Source organism: Nerophis lumbriciformis, linkage group LG01, assembly GCF_033978685.3.
Source record: "Nerophis lumbriciformis linkage group LG01, RoL_Nlum_v2.1, whole genome shotgun sequence".
NCBI lineage: Eukaryota > Metazoa > Chordata > Actinopteri > Syngnathiformes > Syngnathidae > Nerophis > Nerophis lumbriciformis.
In genome coordinates, this window is record NC_084548.2 from 5,994,068 (window position 1) to 6,014,685 (window position 20,618).

General features: G+C 40.7%; 1 protein-coding gene across 1 annotated transcript in view; it reads right to left on the minus strand.

Annotated features, from left to right (window-relative positions):
- Positions 1-6,255: 6,255 nt before the first annotated feature.
- The window catches only part of LOC133612720 (interleukin-17 receptor D), a 44,000-nt gene continuing 29,637 nt past the window's right edge, over positions 6,256-20,618 (minus strand). The window contains exons 6-12 of the mRNA XM_061970380.1: positions 17,796-17,834; positions 17,574-17,719; positions 17,357-17,431; positions 13,667-13,727; positions 11,248-11,391; positions 10,999-11,177; positions 6,256-7,867 (exon numbers count right to left, since the gene is read on the minus strand). Of these exons, the coding sequence (XP_061826364.1) occupies positions 7,322-7,867; positions 10,999-11,177; positions 11,248-11,391; positions 13,667-13,727; positions 17,357-17,431; positions 17,574-17,719; positions 17,796-17,834 (1,190 nt within the window). The 3' untranslated portion in view covers positions 6,256-7,321. The remainder of the gene's footprint in view (positions 7,868-10,998; positions 11,178-11,247; positions 11,392-13,666; positions 13,728-17,356; positions 17,432-17,573; positions 17,720-17,795; positions 17,835-20,618) is intronic.

The following is a 20,618-nucleotide window of genomic DNA, read 5'->3' on the forward strand; positions in this document are numbered from 1 at the left end:
TTTCATTCATTACTAGTTTCTATGTAACTGTTTTTATATTGTTTTACTTTCTTTTTTATTCAAGAACATGTTTTTAATTTATTTATCTTTTATTTTATTATTTTTTAACCATACCTGGTTGTCCAAATTAGGCATAATAATGTGTTCATTCCACGACTGTATATATCGGTATGGGTTGATATCGGTATGGGTTGATATCGGTATTGCTAATTAAAGAGTTGGACAATATCGGAATATCGGATATCGGCAAAAAGCCATTATCGGACATCCCTAGTTTAGTTTATTATTATTCTTCGGTCAATGCCATCCATCCATCCATCCATCTTCTTCCGCTTATCCGAGGTCGGGTCGCGGGGGCAGCAGCCTAAGCAGGGAAGCCCAGACTTCCCTCTCCCCAGCCACTTCGTCCAGCTCTTCCTGTGGGACCCCGAGGCGCTCCCAGGCCAACCGGGAGACATAGTCTTCCCAACATGTCCTGGGTCTTCCCCGCGGCCTCCTACCGGTCGGACGTGCCCTAAACACCTCCCTAGGGAGGCGTTCGGGTGGCATCCTGACCAGATGCCCGAACCACCTCATCCGGCTCCTCTCGATGTGGAGGAGCAGCGGCTTTACTTTGAGCTCCTCCCGGATGGCAGAGCTTCTCACCCTATCTCTAAGGGAGAGCCCCGCCACCCGGCGGAGGAAACTCATTTCGGCCGCTTGTACCCGTGATCTTGTCCTTTCGGTCATAACCCACAGCTCATGACCATAGGTGAGGATGGGAACGTAGATCGACCGGTAAATTGAGAGCTTTGCCTTCCGGCTCAGCTCCTTCTTCACCACAACGGATCGATACAGCGTCCGCATTACTGAAGACGCCGCACCGATCCGCCTGTCGATCTCACGATCCACTCTTCCCCCACTCGTGAACAAGACTCCGAGGTACTTGAACTCCTCCACTTGGGGCAAGATCTCCTCCCCAACCCGAAGATGGGGGGTGTGGGGGGCGTGGTTAAGAGGGGAGGAGTATATTTACAGCGAGAATTCACCAACTCGAGTATTTCATATATATATATATATATATATATATATATATATATATACATATATATATATATATATATATATATATATATATATATATATATATATATATATATACACACATATATATATATATATATATATATATATATATATATATATATATATATATATATATATATATATACACACATATATATATATATATATATATATATATATATATATATATATATATATATATATATATATATATATATATATATATATATATATATATATATATATGTATGAAATAGTTGACTTTCAGTCAATTCTCGCTATATATATTTATTTATTTTATTATGTATATAAATAAAAGAAATACTTGAATTTCAGTGTTCATTTATTTACACATATACACACACACATAACACTCATCTACTCATTGTTGTACTTGAAAGTACAATGCAATACAATTCCGGGGCAATGGCACCTATCAAATACACAGTAATGAAAACACAGTTGTTCTACTAACTGTACTGTGTGTTATGAGAGTAGAGTATGTGTGTGTGTGGCCCTTTAATAGGTGACAGCATGTGAGGTGAGTGACGTCAGTGAGTGTGTGGGCGAGAGAAGAGAGGGAGCGGTAGCGTGAGAGGGACTAGTTGGTTTTGTGTTGGATTGGCTGTGTGCAAGCAATCAATAAAGCAAGATTTGCAACTAATCGCCGGACTCATCATTCACCCTAAAGTCGTCCGCTGTGGAGACCCACTGCCGGGTAAGGTGAAGGGTGTTGCCCCGAGCATACATCGGCCCTGGAGAAGTGTCTCCCCTGCGCTCTTCGACTATGGTCTCGTTCTTCTGCTTCGTCTCCTTGTGTGCGCACACTGGACTCAGGTCTGCATGCTGGAGGGGGCGTGGCCTCCAGCTCCGGCTGAATTCCGGGAGATTTTCGGGAGAAAATTTCTTCCGGGAGGTTTTCGGGAGAGGCACTGAATTTCGGGAGTCTCCCGGAAAATCCGGGAGGGTTGGCAAGTATGTCATATATGGACAGCACAGTGGAACAGGGGTTAGTGCATCTGCCTCTCAATACAAAGGTCCTGAGTAGTCCTGAGTTCAATCCCGGACTCGGGATCTTTCTGTGTGGAGTTTGCATGTTCTCCCCGTGACTGCGTGGGTTCTCTCCGGGTACTCCGGCTTCCTCCCACCTCTAAAGACATGCACCTAGGGATAGGTTGATTGGCAACACTAAATGGTCCCTAGTCTGTTCTTTTTCTTCGTTTTTATTTCCAGCATCCTCGAAAAGGATTGCTCGCAAAGATATGTTGTAACAAATGGTATAAAAAATTCCGGGGCTTTCTCAGCAATAACTGGAGACTTTTGCATTTGTCGACACCAAAAGGTTGAGAGCGTTGTTGTTCTAAAGAGTTGCTGTTGAACCTGGCTCTGCTGAATTTCAATGATTTCGTCGAGGTATTCATCATTGACATTTGCTGTCTCACCCATGCCGGATATGACTCTCTTGTAGGGAAATATCCGTCGAGAGACTTTGCAAGCTCATCTAAGTGCGTGGCAATTGTTTGCTTCAGTTCCATGGGTACAGAAATGTCTCTGATTCCAGAAACATCTCGTCGCTCACATGTTGCTCCACTGAATGCTCAAGGAGTTTTTGCGTTTGCTCAAGCATATGGAAAATTAGAGGGAACATCATTTGGGGGTATCCATAATACGCCGATAGGGAGAAGTTTTTATTTACAAGTCTTGACCTCCGTGGTAGAGGCTCCGCCGAACCCCTGAGGCCGACTCACCGAACCCCTAGGGTTCGATTGAACCCAGGTTAAGAACCACTGATATAGACATATGTGTATATATAGACATATATATGTATATAAATACATATGTATATATATGCATATATGTACAGTATATATATTTCTATATGTATATATACACCAACCCACCCGAGAACGACACGCGCAGCAGGTGTTTGCTGCAGGGGCGTCTCCTCTTCTCACGGCAAAAAATAGTCCTTTCTTGTCGGGAGAACAACTTGCCATGGCTTTGACCCTGATATTTCCAGAAGGTATACTTTATTTTTTCCATTTCTGCACTGTTCGCTTGTGCCTCATCAGCATACTTGCCAACCTTGAGACCTCCGATTTCGGGAGGTGGGGGTGGGGGCGTGGTCGGGGGTGGGGCAGGGCGTGGTTGAGGGCGTGGTTAAGAGGGGAGGAGTATATTGACAGCTAGAATTCACCAAGTCAAATATTTCATACATATACGCATATATATACATATACATATATACACATACACATATATATATATATACACATACATATATATATATATATATATATATATATATATATATATATATATATATATATACACATATACATACATATATATATATATATATATATATATATATATATATATATATATATATATATATATATATATATATATATATATATATATATATATATATGTATATATATATCTCTACATCCTGAAAATATGCTAATAAAACTGTGTTTAGATAATTGATACTTCAAACTTGCATAAATAAATATTAAGGAATATAACATAACTTGGCTTCTGAGAGCTTCAAAATGTAATGAATAAAATACTAAAGTTGTTGATAAACAAGCAATTATTTCAATAATTAAATATGGTCATTTTAAATGAAATATTATGATAATTTAAAATTAATTATTTCAAATATGTTTATTTTAATGTATAATTCTAATGGCTGGATGTAAAAAGGAGTCAGAAAAAATATAAATAAAAATACAATTAATTTTGATGTTTTTAGCAAAATATAGTAAACATTTATTTCGTTTTTTTTTTTTTAAATTAAATAAATATATTTATTTTTAGGTAAGATAAACATAATAATACAATTTATCTCGTCTGGATGATTTAGTTCTTGTCACCCTGTTGGCCTCCCGTCGTGAAAAAAGGCTGTCCTCACTCACTGGAGGGGGCGTGGCCTCCAGCTCCGGTTGAAAATAGAATTTCGGGAGAATATTTGTCCCGGGAGGTTTTCGGGAGAGGCGCTGAATTTCGGGAGTCTCCCGGAAAATTCGGGAGGGTTGGCAAGTATGCTCATCAGGAGCAAGTGAACTGCAGCCAAGTTCCCCCTGCTACGGCATGGCCCGAGTGTCAAAAGGGATATACACACACATATATATATGCTTAGCTTAACTGAAGTGTTCATGCATTATTTTGAGGGCACATACCTCCTATAAAATTCATAGGTCAAAGTGCACTGCAAACATGCTGCTTGTTCTCGATACACAACTGAAGTATCCAAGCATCATCTCATTTGGTCACGTTTTGTGTCCATCACTGACTTGACAACTAAACTCTGTGATTGTTGAGGCTTAAAGTGCTTGAATTTACGGCAGGTTCTTCAGAAAGTTTTCAGGCCTTTTTCCAATTTACATTCAATCAACTTTTAACAGGGGTCAATGGTTGATGATTGTGCCAATTTGCTCAGAAAAAGTGTAAAGTAGGATCTGGCGACACCCGGTGGTGAAGTGTCAGTCTGCAAGCTGTTCGCTCTGGAACTAAATTCAGTCGCTCCAGGATTTTGGGGGCTTTTTGTGATTGTTGCCGCCTAAAATGCTTGATCCTTTTTTAGAAAAATGCGGCATAAGTTATGATGATCTGAGGTTTATTTTTTTATTCAATAAAATCGAATCCACTTGTGATGTTATGAAATTGTTTTACATGTTTTTAAGTGTTGTAACCTTAACATCAAAAAGCACATGATTTCAACAAATATAGGAAATTGTAGTTTTACTCCTTTTACACAGCACAGACTTAAAAGTAGACACTAGATGGCAGTAAAAGCACGTAATACTTATAATGAACTATATTTACAGAAAGAAACACCACGGGCTTCTTTAATGTCTGCTCCGCAGACATTTTCCGTGTTTTTTTCCGCTTAAAAAGTGTTTGTCTATCTTATACATTCATTTATGTTCCAGTTAAAGCATTTGTGAACTGTGGAGAACAATCTATCGCAGACATTTTTGTCGGTGAATGATAGCTAATGAGAAATGATCATCACACTACAACACCTCCAACGTGTGGCCTAGTGGTTAGAGTGTCCGCCCTGAGATCGGTAGGCTGTGAGTTCAAACCCCGGCCGAGTCATACCATCCATCCATCCATCCATCTTCTTCCGCTTATCCGAGGTCGGGTCGCGGGGGCAGCAGCCTAAGCAGGGAAGCCCAGACTTCCCTCTCCCCAGCCACTTCGTCCAGCTCCTCCCGGGGGATCCCGAGGCGTTCCCAGGCCAGCCGGGAGACATAGTCTTCCCAACGTGTCCTGGGTCTTCCCCGTGGCCTCCTACCGGTCGGACGTGCCTTAAACACCTCCCGAGGGAGGCGATCGGGTGGCATCCTGACCAGATGCCCGAACCACCTCATCTGGCTCCTCTCGATGTGGAGGAGCAGTGGCTTTACTTTGAGCTCCTCCGTGATGACAGAGCTTCTCACCCTATCTCTAAGGGAGAGACCCGCCACCCGGCGGAGGAAACTCATTTCGGCCGCTTGTACCCGTGATCTTGTCCTTTCGGTCATAACCCAAAGCTCATGACCATAGGTGAGGATGGGAACGTAGATCGACCGGTAAATTGAGAGCTTTGCCTTCCGGCTCAGCTCCTTCTTCACCACAACGGATCGATACAGCGTCCGCATTACTGAAGATGCCGCACCGATCCGCCTGTCGATCTCACGATCCACTCTTCCCTCACTCGTGAACAAGACTCCGAGGTACTTGAACTCCTCCACTTGGGGCAGGGTCTCCTCCCCAACCCGGAGATGGCACTCCACCCTTTTCCGGGCGAGAGCCATGGACTCGGACTTGGAGGTGCTGATTCTCATCCCAGTCGCTTCACACTCGGCTGCGAACCGATCCAGTGAGAGCTGAAGATCCTGGCCAGATGAAGCCATCAGGACCACATCATCTGCAAAAAGCAGAGACCTAATCCTGCAGCCACCAAACCGAGTCATACCAAAGTCTATAAAAATGGGACCCATTACCTCCCAGCATCCATCAAGGGTTGGAATGAATGAATCAAATCACCAAAAATGATTCCTGGGCATAGCCACCGCTGCTGTTCACTGCTCCCCTCACCTCCCAGGGGGTGATCAAAGGTGATGGGTCAAATGCAGAATAATTTTGCTACACCTAGTGTGTGCGTTTGACAATCATTAGTACTTTAACTTTAACTTAAATACTGCTTCTTTGCTCTCTGTTTTCCCTGATGGACTCTAGAAAGAGGTCTGCAGCCTCCGTAGCAGAACCTCCAGGTTCTGTAACAGTTTCTTTCCTCAGGCCGTAAGACTCTTGAACGCATTAAAAATAATCCCCTCAATTCCCCACAAAAAATGGATTAACTGGCTGGAATATAAAGACAATATAACATACATCCATAAACGTGGATGCATATGCAAAAGTGCAATATATTTATCTGTACAGAAATCTATTTATTTATATATGCACCTTATTGCTTTTTTATCTTGCACTACAATGAGCTAATGCAATGACATTTTGTTATTATCTGTACTGTAAAGTTCAAATTTGAATGACAATAAAAAGGAAGTCTAAGTCTAAGTCTAAGGAGAATCTGATCTTAATTGCCTCACCCTGGATGAACAGAAGTTGAATAAATACATAAATACGTGTAAATGTTACATACTACATTACAACACACCCAAGACAATGGGCATATATCCCCCACGCCTTCACCACCGCTTGATTCCCCTCGGGGTGATGGTCGGCTGGCAGCGCTTCATAGCAGCAGTCGACCTCCAGGGCCCCAACTCCCTGCCCCTCTGTTGTGAGTTGTCGTGATTAAATGTAACATGTTTATGTGTGCATGGCATGGAGGTTTTTTCCCACTCCAGACTAGGCCCCCTTAGGAGCCCAGTCTAGATTGTATTTTTTTACTCATCTTCTTCCCCAGCGTTTTACCTTTTTCTTATCTTTTACGGGGCTGTTACAGAACAGCGTTCCTGTTCTGTAACCCTGTACACTGTTTGTTTGTCTAATCTTGAACGGGTTTGTGCTGAAAACATAGTTTCGTTGTACTTGTGCAATGACAATAAAGTCCTATCCTATCCTACATTAACCAGAAGGCTTAGCGCTGTAGAATGCGAGAGGATGATGATTGTGTACAGTTAGTTGAGCAATAAAGAGTTGATGTATTGTCGAATTTGATTGGCCAAAATGTTTCGAGTATATTGGAGAGATTGGACAATTCCTGGAGGGGCTGTGTTAGCCAGCTATTTCTGCATCACTCGGGTATTTTTAGACGTACGTCTTGCTTTTGGGGAAGTCCTGTCATGGCCTTCTTTGCTTTACTGATAGCCTGCTGCAAAGCTTGTCCGGCGGGCATCTCAGTGAACTCTTCGTCCGAGATGTACTTTATGGACACGTAGCGACCGGGACTGTGAAGCGGCACTTGGTGAAGGCGCGAGAAAAGCAGCGGCAAGTCAGCGGTCAGCTTGTACCGCACCACCGGCCGGAGCTCCATGGGGACGTCCTTCTCCTCAGAGTAGTCAAAAGTGGCCGTCATGTATTTAGACAGGTCCTCGCCGCCGGATATAGCTCGGCCCACTTCCTCTCCCACGAGGCGTACCATCACCTCGCTGTGTAAGGTTGCCTCACAGCTCATTTCTGACATATTTTTAGGCACCCCCTGTGGTGAAGGCAGGGGTCTCTGGCAAAGACCCCCAGAACAGACCACTAAGATGAAGTCACTGTCACGGATGTGGCGGCAGTACCAGGCCATTTGTCCCTCCTTGGACATTTCCAAAGAATCCCAACGATCCAGGGACACCTGGTGGGAGGAAGGAAGCAGGCGATGAGACCTCAGCCAAGGCTTTGGTTTGCACTCTAAAGGCCTTAGTGGCCACATGCGTGGACAGCACCTTTTAGCTCTTATTTCCAAAATTGTGTACACTACTGAATTGGGGTCTTATGGCCGCTTATGTGGACACTTATACTGCCATCTGGTGGTGTCAGAAGAGTATAACATACAATGGAATTTGGGGGGAAAAAAGTGTAAAAATAAGAATTAGCATGTCACTAAACATGGAGTACACATTTGTTACCTATGGACTAAGTACATCATATCGAAAGATAATTATTCTTTTTTATTAGGGATGTCCGATAATGGCTTGTTGCCGATATCCGATATTCCGATATTGTCCAACTCTTTAATTACCGATACCGATATCAACCGATATATACAGTCTTGGAATTAACCCATTATTATGCCTAATTTGGACAACCAGTGTCATGTCTGTGTAATCATGTTTTGTTTTAAGTCATGTTTAGTTTAGTTTCTGGCTTTTCACTCCCTTGTCTTGTTTGCATGATTACCCATTAGTTTCACCTGTTCCACGTTTGGACTCATTGTACACTCTTGTTTGTCACCATAGCAACCATTAGTTTTCACCTGTCACGTCACGCACCTGTTTCACGTTTTGAGTCACGCACCTGTTTTCGTTAATCATGTCTGTGTTATTTAAGCTTTTCATTTTCTGTTGTTCGGCTGACGACACCACCACATTTATGCTCTGTCCATGCCTGATACTTCTTTCCATGTCCATTCTCCATGCAACTATTTTTGTCCAAGCCAAGTAAGTTTTTGTTCCATGTTTATAGTCTTTTTGGTTTCATAGTTTGTTCTCCGCCATTGTGCGTGTTTTTCGTTTGTACTTTTTGCTATAGTCTTTTGATTTCATAGTTTATTCTCCGCCACTGTGCGCGCTTTCATTTATTCCTTTTTTTTTGATAATAATTAATAAATCATGTACCTTCATTCCCGTCTCGCCCGAGCCAACTTTCCGTTGCATCCCGGAAAAGCACACACCCAAGACCAAGTCATGACAACCAGGTATGGTGAAGATAAGGTACTTTTAAAAAATAATAATAAAATAAAATAAGATAAATAAATTAAAAACATTTTCTTGAATAAAAAAGAAAGTAAAACAATATAAAAACAGTTACATAGAAACTAGTAATGAATGAAAATTAGTAAAATTAAGTGTTAAAGGTTAGTACTATTAGTGGACCAGCAGCACGCACAATCATGTGTGCTTACGGACTGTATCCCTTGCAGACTGTATTGATATATATTGATATATAATGTAGGAACCACAATATTAATAACAGAAAGAAACAACCCTTTTGGGTTGGTGCACTAATTGTAAGTGTATCTTGTGTTTTTTATGTTGATTTAATAAAAAAAAAAAAAAAAAACGATACCTATAATAAAAAAAACAATATCGATAATTTCCGATATTACATTACATTTTAACGCATTTATCTCTAATTTTTATCCTATTTAGGGTCCAATAAGCCCAAATAGCAAAGAGAAATAAAAAAAGCATGTAAACAAACAGCTTGGGCCTTAAGAGGTTAATTAAAGACAAGATGTAGTGCCTCACTACAACCAGCAGATGCTGCTGTTTCCCCAATTAATTCATATGTAATACTGAGCACTGCTTCAGTGGTGAAAATGAGTACAAATTAGGGTTGTACGGTATACCGCTGCTAGTATAGTATCGCGGTACTAATGAATCAAAAACGGTACTATACTCTGTTTGAAAAGTACCGGTTCCCGGGCATGACGGCGTGTTATTTTCAATCCTCCCAAAAATCTCCCGAGGCAACCATTCTCCCGAATTTCTCCCGTATTGGGGGCGTGCCTTAGAAGCACTGCCTTTAGCGTCCTCTACAACCTGTCGTCACATCCGCTTTTCCTCCATACAAACAGCGTGCCAGCCCAGTCACATAATATATGCGGCTTTAACACACACACAAGTGAATGCAAGGCATACTTGGACAACAGCCATACAGGTCACACTGAGGGTGGCCGTATAAACAACTTTAACACTGTTACAAATATGCGCCACACTGTGAACCCACACCAAACAAGAATGACAAACACATTTCGGGAGAACATCACAACATAAACATAACAGAACAAATACCCAGAACCCCTTGCATATACACCCCCACGCTACCACCAAACCCCCGCCCCCCAACCCTGCCCACCTCTAATATAGTACAATGTGTGTAATATTATTAATTTTGTCGGGCAAACATATCACCAAGAAAAATGTGTTCATGTTGATGATGTTAATGAAATACAGTTATAATAATGAATAATTAACACCCACTTTTCATTGGACTGCAAAAAATATAAAAATAAAAGTAATGACAATAGGGACAAAATGATTGCCAGTCAACAGCGAACGATAAACGAATAAAGGACACAATATTGGCACTGTCCTGTGGAATTATGATGGTTTACAAGCACTATTTAAAAAACATAAACATTTAACATCCATCCATCCATCCATTTTCTACCGCTTATTCCCTTTGGGGTCGCTGGAGCCTATCTCAGCTGCAATCGGGCGGAAGGCGGGGTACACCCTGGACAAGTCGCCACCTCATCACAGGGCCAACACAGATACACAGACAACATTCACACTCACAAATAATAATAATAATAGATTTTATTTGTAAAAAGCACTTTATATTGAGTAAACAATCTCAAAGTGCTACAGTGTATTGAAAATAAATAAATAAAATAAAATAGATAAATAAATAAAAAGATAATAAATAAATAAATAAAAATAAGCTATAACTAGTATGCATACATCTAAAAAAAAAGGCTTTTAAAAAATTTTTTTTTTTAAAGAAGGACTTTTAAGCTTTTTTTAAAAGCATCCACAGTCTGTGGTGCCCTCAGGTGGTCAGGGAGAGCGTTCCACAGACTGGGAGCGGCATTAAATATTTCAGTCCGGAAATAAAACACAATTAATAAATAATAACACACAAAAAAAGCAAATTATATAAATGTTGTTTCACGGAATAATAATTTCTCAACTTTTCGCATTATATTTGTAAGAAACAATCACATTGAGGTGGATTATAAAAGCAAAGCTACTACTGTACCTTGGTGGCCATGTGCTGCTGTATGAAGGATGCCAACTTCATGACAGCGTCCATGTGGGCGGGGCCATCACACCTGCTGTAGCAAATAAGAAGAGTGGGAGGAGTCTTCCTATTTCCGCACAGCGGTACTATTTCTTCCTTCTTGGCAGTCTCGTCTTCATGGTGCTTGATCATTATTTCTAAGCAGGAACAAAAATAATTACAAACAGCTGCATGTAGCACATAATAATATAATTAGATAATAACAACCTGGTTGGATGATACGTTTCTTTGTTTGCGTGTCGCGTTTCCTCATGCGCAGAACCAGGATGACAACAAAAATGATCGCTGCAGCAAACACAAAAAGAAAGGCCAGACTCCAGTAGGGAAAGTTGTGATGTCCCAGTGTAGATTCTGAGGGCCAGATAGGACAATACATTGTATTATATAATCATCTTTAAGTGTCCACACTGCAAAAAGTCAGTGTTCAAAAGCAAGAAAAAAAAAATACAAAAATGAGGGGTATTTTATTTGAACTAAGCAAAATTATCTGCCAATAGAACAAAAACATTTTGTCAAGACTTTCCAAAACAAGTAAAATTAAAGCTGCAAGCAGCATTGGTCGGGCCCGCGTATTTGGCAGGTGCTAGTCCTAAATGTCCCAATACTTTTGTCCAGTGATAGTCATAAGTGTCCCAATACTTTTGTCTACTTTTAGTCTGAAGTGTCCCAAGACTTTTGTCTAGTGTACCTACCTTGTCTGCATTGTGTGGGCACGCTGGTGCTTGCTGCTTTTAAGCAGCCATCTTAAAAAAACAGCAGCGCAGCGGGTCTTTGAAGGGTCATAAAATCAAAACCGGAGCAGTTAGAAAAAAAAGCGCTTCTGTCATTGTAATCACAAGGGTTCAATCTCTCTCCTGTGTTAGTTTGAAGGCGAAACGACAAACGCGCTCAGAGGAGTTCGTTTTTGAAGGAAGGTGACCGGTTTTTACAAAAAATTTGTTTTGAAGGGGGAATAGCAAACTTCCTGTTGATTTTTGCTGGGGGTTGTGAATTTATGAAATGTAGGTCTAAGTAAGACCTACATAGAGGTTTTTGTTTCATGTCTCTCCGACCTTCCCAGTGGGAGTTACAGGCAGTTTTGTCATTTTTTTCTTCCGAGGAGCAGTTTTTTTTTGCGTTTTATTAAAAAATTGCAGTAGAGCGCAATTTTGAGATTTGGGGTTAGGTTTTTTTTTTTAGATCGCAATGTTTGACAGTCCTGATGTGTGCGTTCAGTTTGGTGAGTTTTGAAGCATGTTAAGGGGGTCAAAATACAGCTCAAAGAGGCAAAAGTTACTGTTTTTAGTACTTTTTTGTCTTGAAGGGGGAATTGCCAACTTCCTGTTGATTTTAGCCCGAGAATGTACTATTATGAAATGTAGGTCTAAGTCAGACCTACATAGAGGTTTTTGTTTCATGTCTCTCCGACCTTCCTAGTGGGAGTTACAGGCAGTCTAGTTTTTTTTTTCCTAGGGGGCCCTAGAGCGCAATTTTGAGTTTTGTGGTTCGTTTTTTTAAAAAAAAAGGCAATTTTCGCAAGTCCTGATGTGTGGGTCAAATATGGTGAGTTTTGAAGCATGTTAAGTGGGTCAAATTACAGTTTCATGTGGCGGCGGAAGAATAAAGAATAAAACCTTACAAATTCAATAGGTCCTTATGTCCCATTGCATAAGGACTCCCTTTGGGAGTCCTTATACAATGGGCCATGCGGGCCCTAATTAGCTAACTTCAATGAACCCAAAAATATCTTAAAATAAGTATATTCTCACTAATAACAAGTGCACTTTTCTTGGTAGAAAAAAAAGAGATCTTTTTTCTCAATATGTTGAAAAATATTCTAAAATTAAGTAAATGCTAGTGCCATTATCTTGACATAATGATATGCGCTCGGCATTACATTTCTTGAAACCAGCAAACTTATACTAAAAACGAATTTATTATTCTTAATGGAAAGGCAACAAGGCAACCGCTTGTTACTCTCGGGGTCTCCTAGCCGCTCAGGCAAATCATATTGTCTAAAAATGCATTTTTCCATGGATAACATGACATCATCGCGCCAAGTGCGTGCTCTTTCAGTCAATTAGTGCGCATATATACAGCCCGGCCCCCGGCCAAAACGTTTTTAATTGTCATTTTGAAGAATTTATCTGAATGTGCATGAACTATTTCTGTTCAAAATTGTTAGAAACGTTAAATGTTTAAATATTAACTGTCAGTTTACTGTACTGTGCCAACTGTACTACTATATGAGTACGTGTTTTCTATTGTTTCATTGAAAATAAAACAGTAAATTGTGTCAAAGTCATGATTTTTTTTTTTCATGCTTGAAATAAGAAATGATTACTTTAAAAAAGTAGTTTTATACTTGTGAGTGTTGATGACACAGCTTTGCAACAGTTGATATTCTAGTTTCAAGCATGTTTTACTCAATATAGGTCATCAAATCTCAGCTGTAATATCTTACTGAGATCATTTAGGACCAAAACCCTTAAAACAAGTAAAACACATTAACATAAAATCTGCTTAGTGAGAAGAATTATCGTATCAGACAGAAAATAAGCAAATATCACCCTTATTTTATAAATCTTACTTAGATTTCAGTTTTTGCAGTGCACATCTACATATTATCATTCAAAATGTCACTTACCCTGCTTCTTGACGTAGACGTTGAATACTTTTCTCACCGCGTCTACTTGGTTGGCTGCAATCTGCATGGAAATGAGGAAATGTATTGTGTTTTTTTTTAGCTAACAGATTGAAATGATTGTTAGACATTTAAACGTTGACTATTTCAAGCGTCACACTGACGTTCTGTTCATGTTTAATTTGAATTCAAAGCCTTCGATGAGCGTGTAATACAGTAAAAATGCCAAATAAAGGTTTAAAGGACGTCAGGGTTTAATCATTTATTTTAAAAACAGCCACTATTTCCCCAAAGTGCTGCAAAAATTAAAAACAAAAAGGTAAACATGTTTAAATAAAATCACAGCTAAACAAAGCAAACAATACATTGGTAATGAAAAAAAAGGCAGCAGTAGAAATAAGATAAGGAATATCCATAAAAAAGTGAAAAGAGTGACTATATATATATATATATATATATATATATATATATATATATATATATAAATATACACACATATATTAATACATATACATATATACATACATACTAGAGATGCGCGGATAGGCAATTTATTTCATCCGCAACCGCGTCAGAAAGTCGTCAACCATCCGCCATCCACCCGATGTAACGTTTGATCAGAACTGCACCCGCCCGCCATCCGCCCGCACCCGCCCGAAGTTTTATTTACGGAGGCAATAATTGAGCATGGATTTCCAATCGCACTGGCTGATCACATGGGACAGTTAAATGTTTGTAATGCAACCTTTAAAAATCATTACGCGGTGATCGCGGTCCCAAAAATAAACTTTTCTTGCATGATAATGTCCAGAAAAATTTGCTTTATATTACTATAGAGTCCTTTTAACGAATGAGTTTGATGGTTTATCACAAACCTTAAATGAAAGAAGTCCTTTGTTCTCCTGCACCATGCGCGCGTGCGCTTTGGCCTTGCTTCGTGTTTGGTGCGCAATCCTGTCGGCTGTATTTCACAGCACGACATACTGTTAAAAGTGTTTATACTATTTATGCTTTCAAGTCCAAGTTGAAGAAATCTTGTTAAATGTTGACAGCATAACTACCAAAATACAGAAGTATGTCCTTAATATTTTTGCAGTGCTATTTCTGTTGAAAAGTTCAAATGATTACATTAGAGATGTGATGTGCCACTTTTCAAGTGTCTGATGGCTTAAATTAATTTTCATTAATTTTTCATATTTTGAATTCTTTTGAAAGGCTTACAAAAAAACTACATTTGAATTGTAATTCCATGCTATTGACAGGACTATTAATTTTAATGAAGTTAGCTTACCATGTTTACAGTATGATAATTGTGATAGAAATGTGAATTTTAGGCACAGAATATTTTTTACAATTGAACAAGGCAGTAGATTATACAAGCTTGGACAGAAAGTTAATAATGACACCAATTTTTTTTTTTATGGAATTGTTTAGTACTGTTTTACCATTTGTTTACTGTAAAAAGTGTTTATACTGTTTATACTTTCAATTAACAAATTGAAGTCTTGTGAAAGGTTGACAGGATAACTGGCATTAACTGTCAAAATAATTTCAAACTATTGAAGTTAGCTTACAGAATAAACATGCCAATCAACCCATATGATTTTTGCTGTAATATTTTTGTTTTGAAAAGTCACTGTGACTGATAGAAAAGTGATGGTTTTAGCAACATTTTAACCTGTCTGAATGCTAATAATCATTTTGCGTCGGGGGGCGAAGCCCTGAACCCTCCACCAGGACTTTGTTCTGGACCTACCGGGGCCTGCGGCCCTTGGACCCTGGCTACTAGGTTTTTCTGATTTCAAAAGTTGGCAGGTATGGTGAGGTTATAAAGCTTTTGCCTGTTAAAGAAAGGAGACTGATCCAATGCAGCACAGACTTTCGCGTGCCACGCTGTCACGACCCAGACGCACACCAGTGCGCAATCATATGGGAGCCACGCTGAGCGCACCTCCAAGCGCGTCTCGCTGCCGGCGACGGCCGGGTATGGGCCCACGCTCCAGCGCCATCCATTTTCAGGGCTAGTTGATTCGGCAGGTGGGTTGTTACACACTCCTTAGCGGGTTCCGACTTCCATGGCCACCGTCCTGCTCTCTATGTAAACCAGGGTGAGCCCCACCCCTTTCGTGAGCGCACTGCGCGCGGAGTGACCCCTGTTACGCGCCCCCGGCAACAGGGGTGGCGGGCAGGTAAGCTGCGCGGGCGGAGCGCGCGGAGTGACCCCTGTTACGAGCCCCCGGCCACAGGGGTGGCGGGCAGGTAAGCTGCTTACCTGCTGCGCGTGACGCCGGCCGCGGCGAAGGCGGACGAGGCGGGGTGTCGGTGCGGTGGGCGCGGTGGTGACCCTGGACGTGCGTCGGGCCCTTCTCGCGGATCGCCTCAGCTACGGCTCCCGGTGGGGCCCTCTCGGGGGAAGGGGCCTCGGTCCCGGACCCCGGCGAGGCGTCCCTTCTCCGCTCCGTAAAAGTGTCCATCTCTTTTCTTTTTTTTTCTTCTGTTGTGGCATATGCAGCAGGTGCCTGCTCATTTTTCGTATGTGGGTAACAACATTTAACTATGTATATATATTTCCGAATTGGTTTAACTGCCACCCGCAAAAAAAAAAAAAAAAAATCAAAAAAAATAATCTAATTAATCCGCCCGACCCGACCCGCGCGCGGATAAAATCTTATTTTTTTTAATTTCATCCGCCCGATCCGCGGATAATCCGCGGACTCCGCGGTTGTGCCCGCAAACCGCGCATCTCTAATACATACATACATATATACATATATATATATACGTATATATATATATATATATATATATATATATACATACACGTATATATATATATATATATATATACACATATACATACATACATATATATATATATATATATATATATATATATATATGTCATGTCTGTGTGATCATGTTTTGTTTTAGTCATGTTCGGTTTTGTTTTTGGACTTTTTGTGCACTTTTGTTGTTTTGTCACCATAGCAACCATTAGTTTTCACCTGTCACGTCACGCACCTGTTTCACGTATTGAGTCACGCACCTGCTTTCACTAATCATGTCTATAGTATTTAAGTTCATTGTTTTCAGTTCGTCGTTCTGGCGACATCCCACATTCATACCCGTCACGATCTGTTTACCTCTGCGCACTTCATGCCACGTCCAAGTAAGTTTTTGTTTATCAATGCCACAGTTAGTGCTTTTGTTTCATTGTTCATAGTTTCTGCCTTTGTGCACGTTTTGTGTTTATAGCCAAGTTTTGTACCTCCACTGTGAGCGCCTTTTGTTTGTTTCTTTTTTTTTGAGTGTTCAAATTAAATATGTCTTCACCTTCACGCCATGGCCAGTCCAGCTTTACCTGCATCTCGGGAAAACAAACACACCATAGTCCACGTCCTGACAATATATATATATATACTTAAGTTAAAGTACCAATGATTGTCACACACACACTAGGTGTGGCGAAATTATTCCCTGCATTTGACCCATCACCCTTGATCACCCCCTGGGATGTGAGGGGAGCAGTGAGCAGCAGCGGTGGCCACGCCCGAGAATCATTTTTGGTGATTTAACCCCCAATTCCAACCATTGATGCTGAGTGCCAAGCAGGGAGGTAATGGGTCCCATTTTTGTAGTCTTTGGTATGACTCACAATATATACATACACATATACTGCATGTTGGTATTTACCTCGCATGTGTAATTACTTCCTTCTTCGAGGTCTTCGAGTGCGAAGCTGTGGTGTGTTTTGTTTCTCGAAAGATTCTGGAGAAATGCACATTGAATATTAATGTGCATTGCATTAATGCTTATTAATAACAACTACTGTATGTAAAAAAAAAACCAAACACATTCACACAGGTAATAAAGAGTTAATGCACTTCAAACATCAGTCTTGCTCACTCACAGGAATTATGTCCCTGGATGTCGTCTTGCCGTTTGCTCTACAAATGCAGAAGTAGCTCGTGATGCCCATGATAGGAGGAGCCAGGTTGAAGGTGACGACGACCACGGCCTCTTTTTGCTGCACAGCAACATACTTGGGGTACCAGTCTAGGTTGACAAAACCAGTATTTGACATTAGATAGAGAAGGAAAAAGTAGTAATACAGAAACTAATATTGACTCACCTGCTTTACACTGCAGAAAGCCATTTTTCTCCTCACACGCTGCAAAATCACACATGTTATTATTATTACATTGCATTATATTACACGGATGCCATATTTGACACACGTTCATCTTCATCTGTTCAGTGCAGTGTCCCACTAAAACCAGCAGGTGATGCTGTTTTCAAGGTGCACTAGAGATGCGCGGATAGGCAATTATTTCATCCGCAACCGCATCACAAAAGTCGTCAACCACCCGCCATCCACCCGAACTAACATTTAATCAAAACCGCACCCGCCCGCCATCCGCCACCCGCCACCCGCCCGTTGTTATATATCTAATATAGACGATGCAAGGCATTAGTGAGGTTATAAAGCTTTTGCCTGTTAAAGAAAGGAGACTGATCCAATTCAGCAGAGACATTCAATGCGTGCCACGCTGTCACGGCCCAGACGCACACCAGTGCGCAATCATCTGGGAGCCGCGCTGAGCGCACCTCCAAACGCGCTCGCGCCACTCAAACTGCTGCAGGCAGCTGCGTTCTATCTTGTTTTAACATCCTCTGGCACTCTTCTGGGATCACGGCGGACGAAACTGCTCATGCTCAGGGTGTTTTTGGAGGTTCGGGGTTTTGCACAAATGTGATGCACCATGTTAGATGTCCCGGTTTTGTGACTGTCGTAGACATAAACAGCGTCGCAGCTCTTGCAAATCACGTAGCCAGCATTACTATCATCCTGATTTACAACCTCATAAAAACGATTCCACGCTGAACTTTTCTGGCCTTTTTTTCCCCTGGTCTTTAGTATTCCCTTTTTTAGTTTGTCGCGTACCACGTTTGCTGCCGGCGTTGCCATCTCTTTTTTTCTTCTTCTTCTGTTGTGGCATATGCTGCAGGTGCCTGCTCGTTTTTCGTATGTGGGTAGCAACATTTAACTATGTATATATATTTCCGAATTGGTTTAACTGCCACTCGCCTGAATCTATTTAAAATCTAATTTTTTTTCATTTCAACCGCCCGACCCGACCCGCGGATAAAATCTAATTTTTTTTTTATTTCAACCGCCCGACCCGCGGATAATCCGCGGACTCCGCGGTTGTGTCCGCAAACCGCGCATCTCTAAGGTGCACGTAATAATGAATTGCCCTTCAATTGCCATTATTTTAGATTCAACTGTGTCATATGGGCTTCATCTAGGGCAGGTGTCGCCAACCCAAAATATTGAAAGAGTCATACTGGACTCTTTGCCACCAGACCTTTGTAACTTGGACTCAATATCCCTCTTCAAATCAAGACTCAAAACACACCTATTCCTGACTGCTTATTCATTGTAATCATCTTTTCTTCTCTATCTTTGTTGTTGTTATTATTGTTGTTTTTATCCAATTTGATTTTATTGTTTTGATTTTGTACGGTGTCCTTGAGTGCCCAGAAAGGCGCCTTATGAATAAAATGTATTATTATTATTATTATTAAAAATAAATCCTTCTGGAGGCGCAAAAAATTAAAAGCCTTATATATCAATCAATCAATCAATCAATGTTTATTTTTATAGCCCTAAATTACGAGTGTCTCAAAGGGCTGCACAAGCCACAACGACATCCTCAGATCCCACATCAGGGCAAGGAAAAACTCAACCCAATGGGACAATGAGAAACCTTGGAGGGGGCCGCAGATGTAATAGTGAGAGTCCTGTCCATAATGGATCTAACATAATAGTGAGAGTCCAGTCCATAGTGGATCTAACATAATAGTGACAGTCCAGTCCATAATGGATCTAACATAATAGTGTGAGAGTTCAGTCCAAAGTGGATCTAACATAATAGTGAGAGTCCAGTCCATAATGGATCAAACATAATAGTGAGAGTCCAGTCCATAGTGGATCTAACATAATAGTGAGAGTCCAGTCTGTAGTGGATCTAACATAATATTGTGAAAGTCCAGTCCATAGTGGATCTAACATAATAGTGAGAGAGTCCAGTCCATAGTGGATCTAACATAATAGTGAGAGTCCAGTCCATAATGGATCAAACATAATAGTGAGAGTCCAGTCCATAGTGGATCTAACATAATAGTGAGAGTCCAGTCTGTAGTGGATCTAACATAATATTGTGAAAGTCCAGTCCATAGTGGATCTAACATAATAGTGAGAGAGTCCAGTCCATAGTGGATCTAACATAATAGTGAGAGAGTCCAGTCCATAGTGGATCTAACATAATAGTGTGAAAGTCCAGTCCATAGTGGATCTAACATAATAGTGAGAGTCTAGTCCATAGTGGATCTAAAATAATAGTGAGAGTCCAGTCCATAGTGGATCTAACATAATATTGTGAAAGTCCAGTCCGTAGTGGATCTAACATAATAGTGTGAGAGTCCAGTCCATAGTGGATCTAACATAAAAGTGTGAGAGTCCAGTCCATAGTGGATCTAACATAATAGTGTGAGAGTCCAGTCCATAGTGGATCTAACATACTATTGTGAGAGTCCAGTCCATAGTGGATCTAGCATAATATTGTGAGAGTCCAGTCCATAGTGGATTTAACATAATAGTGAGAGTCCAGTCCATAGTGGATCTAACATAATAGTGAGAGTCCAGTCCATAGTGGATCTAACATAATATTGTGAGAGTCCAGTCCGTAGTGGATCTAGCATAATAGTGTGAGAGTCCAGTCCATAGTGGATCTAACATAATATTGTGAAAGTCCAGTTCATAGTGGATCTAACATAATAGTGAGAGTCTAGTCCATAGTGGATCTAACATAATAGTGAGAGTCCAGTCCATAGTGGATCTAACATAATATTGTGAGAGTCCAGTCCATAGTGGATCTAACATAATAGTGTG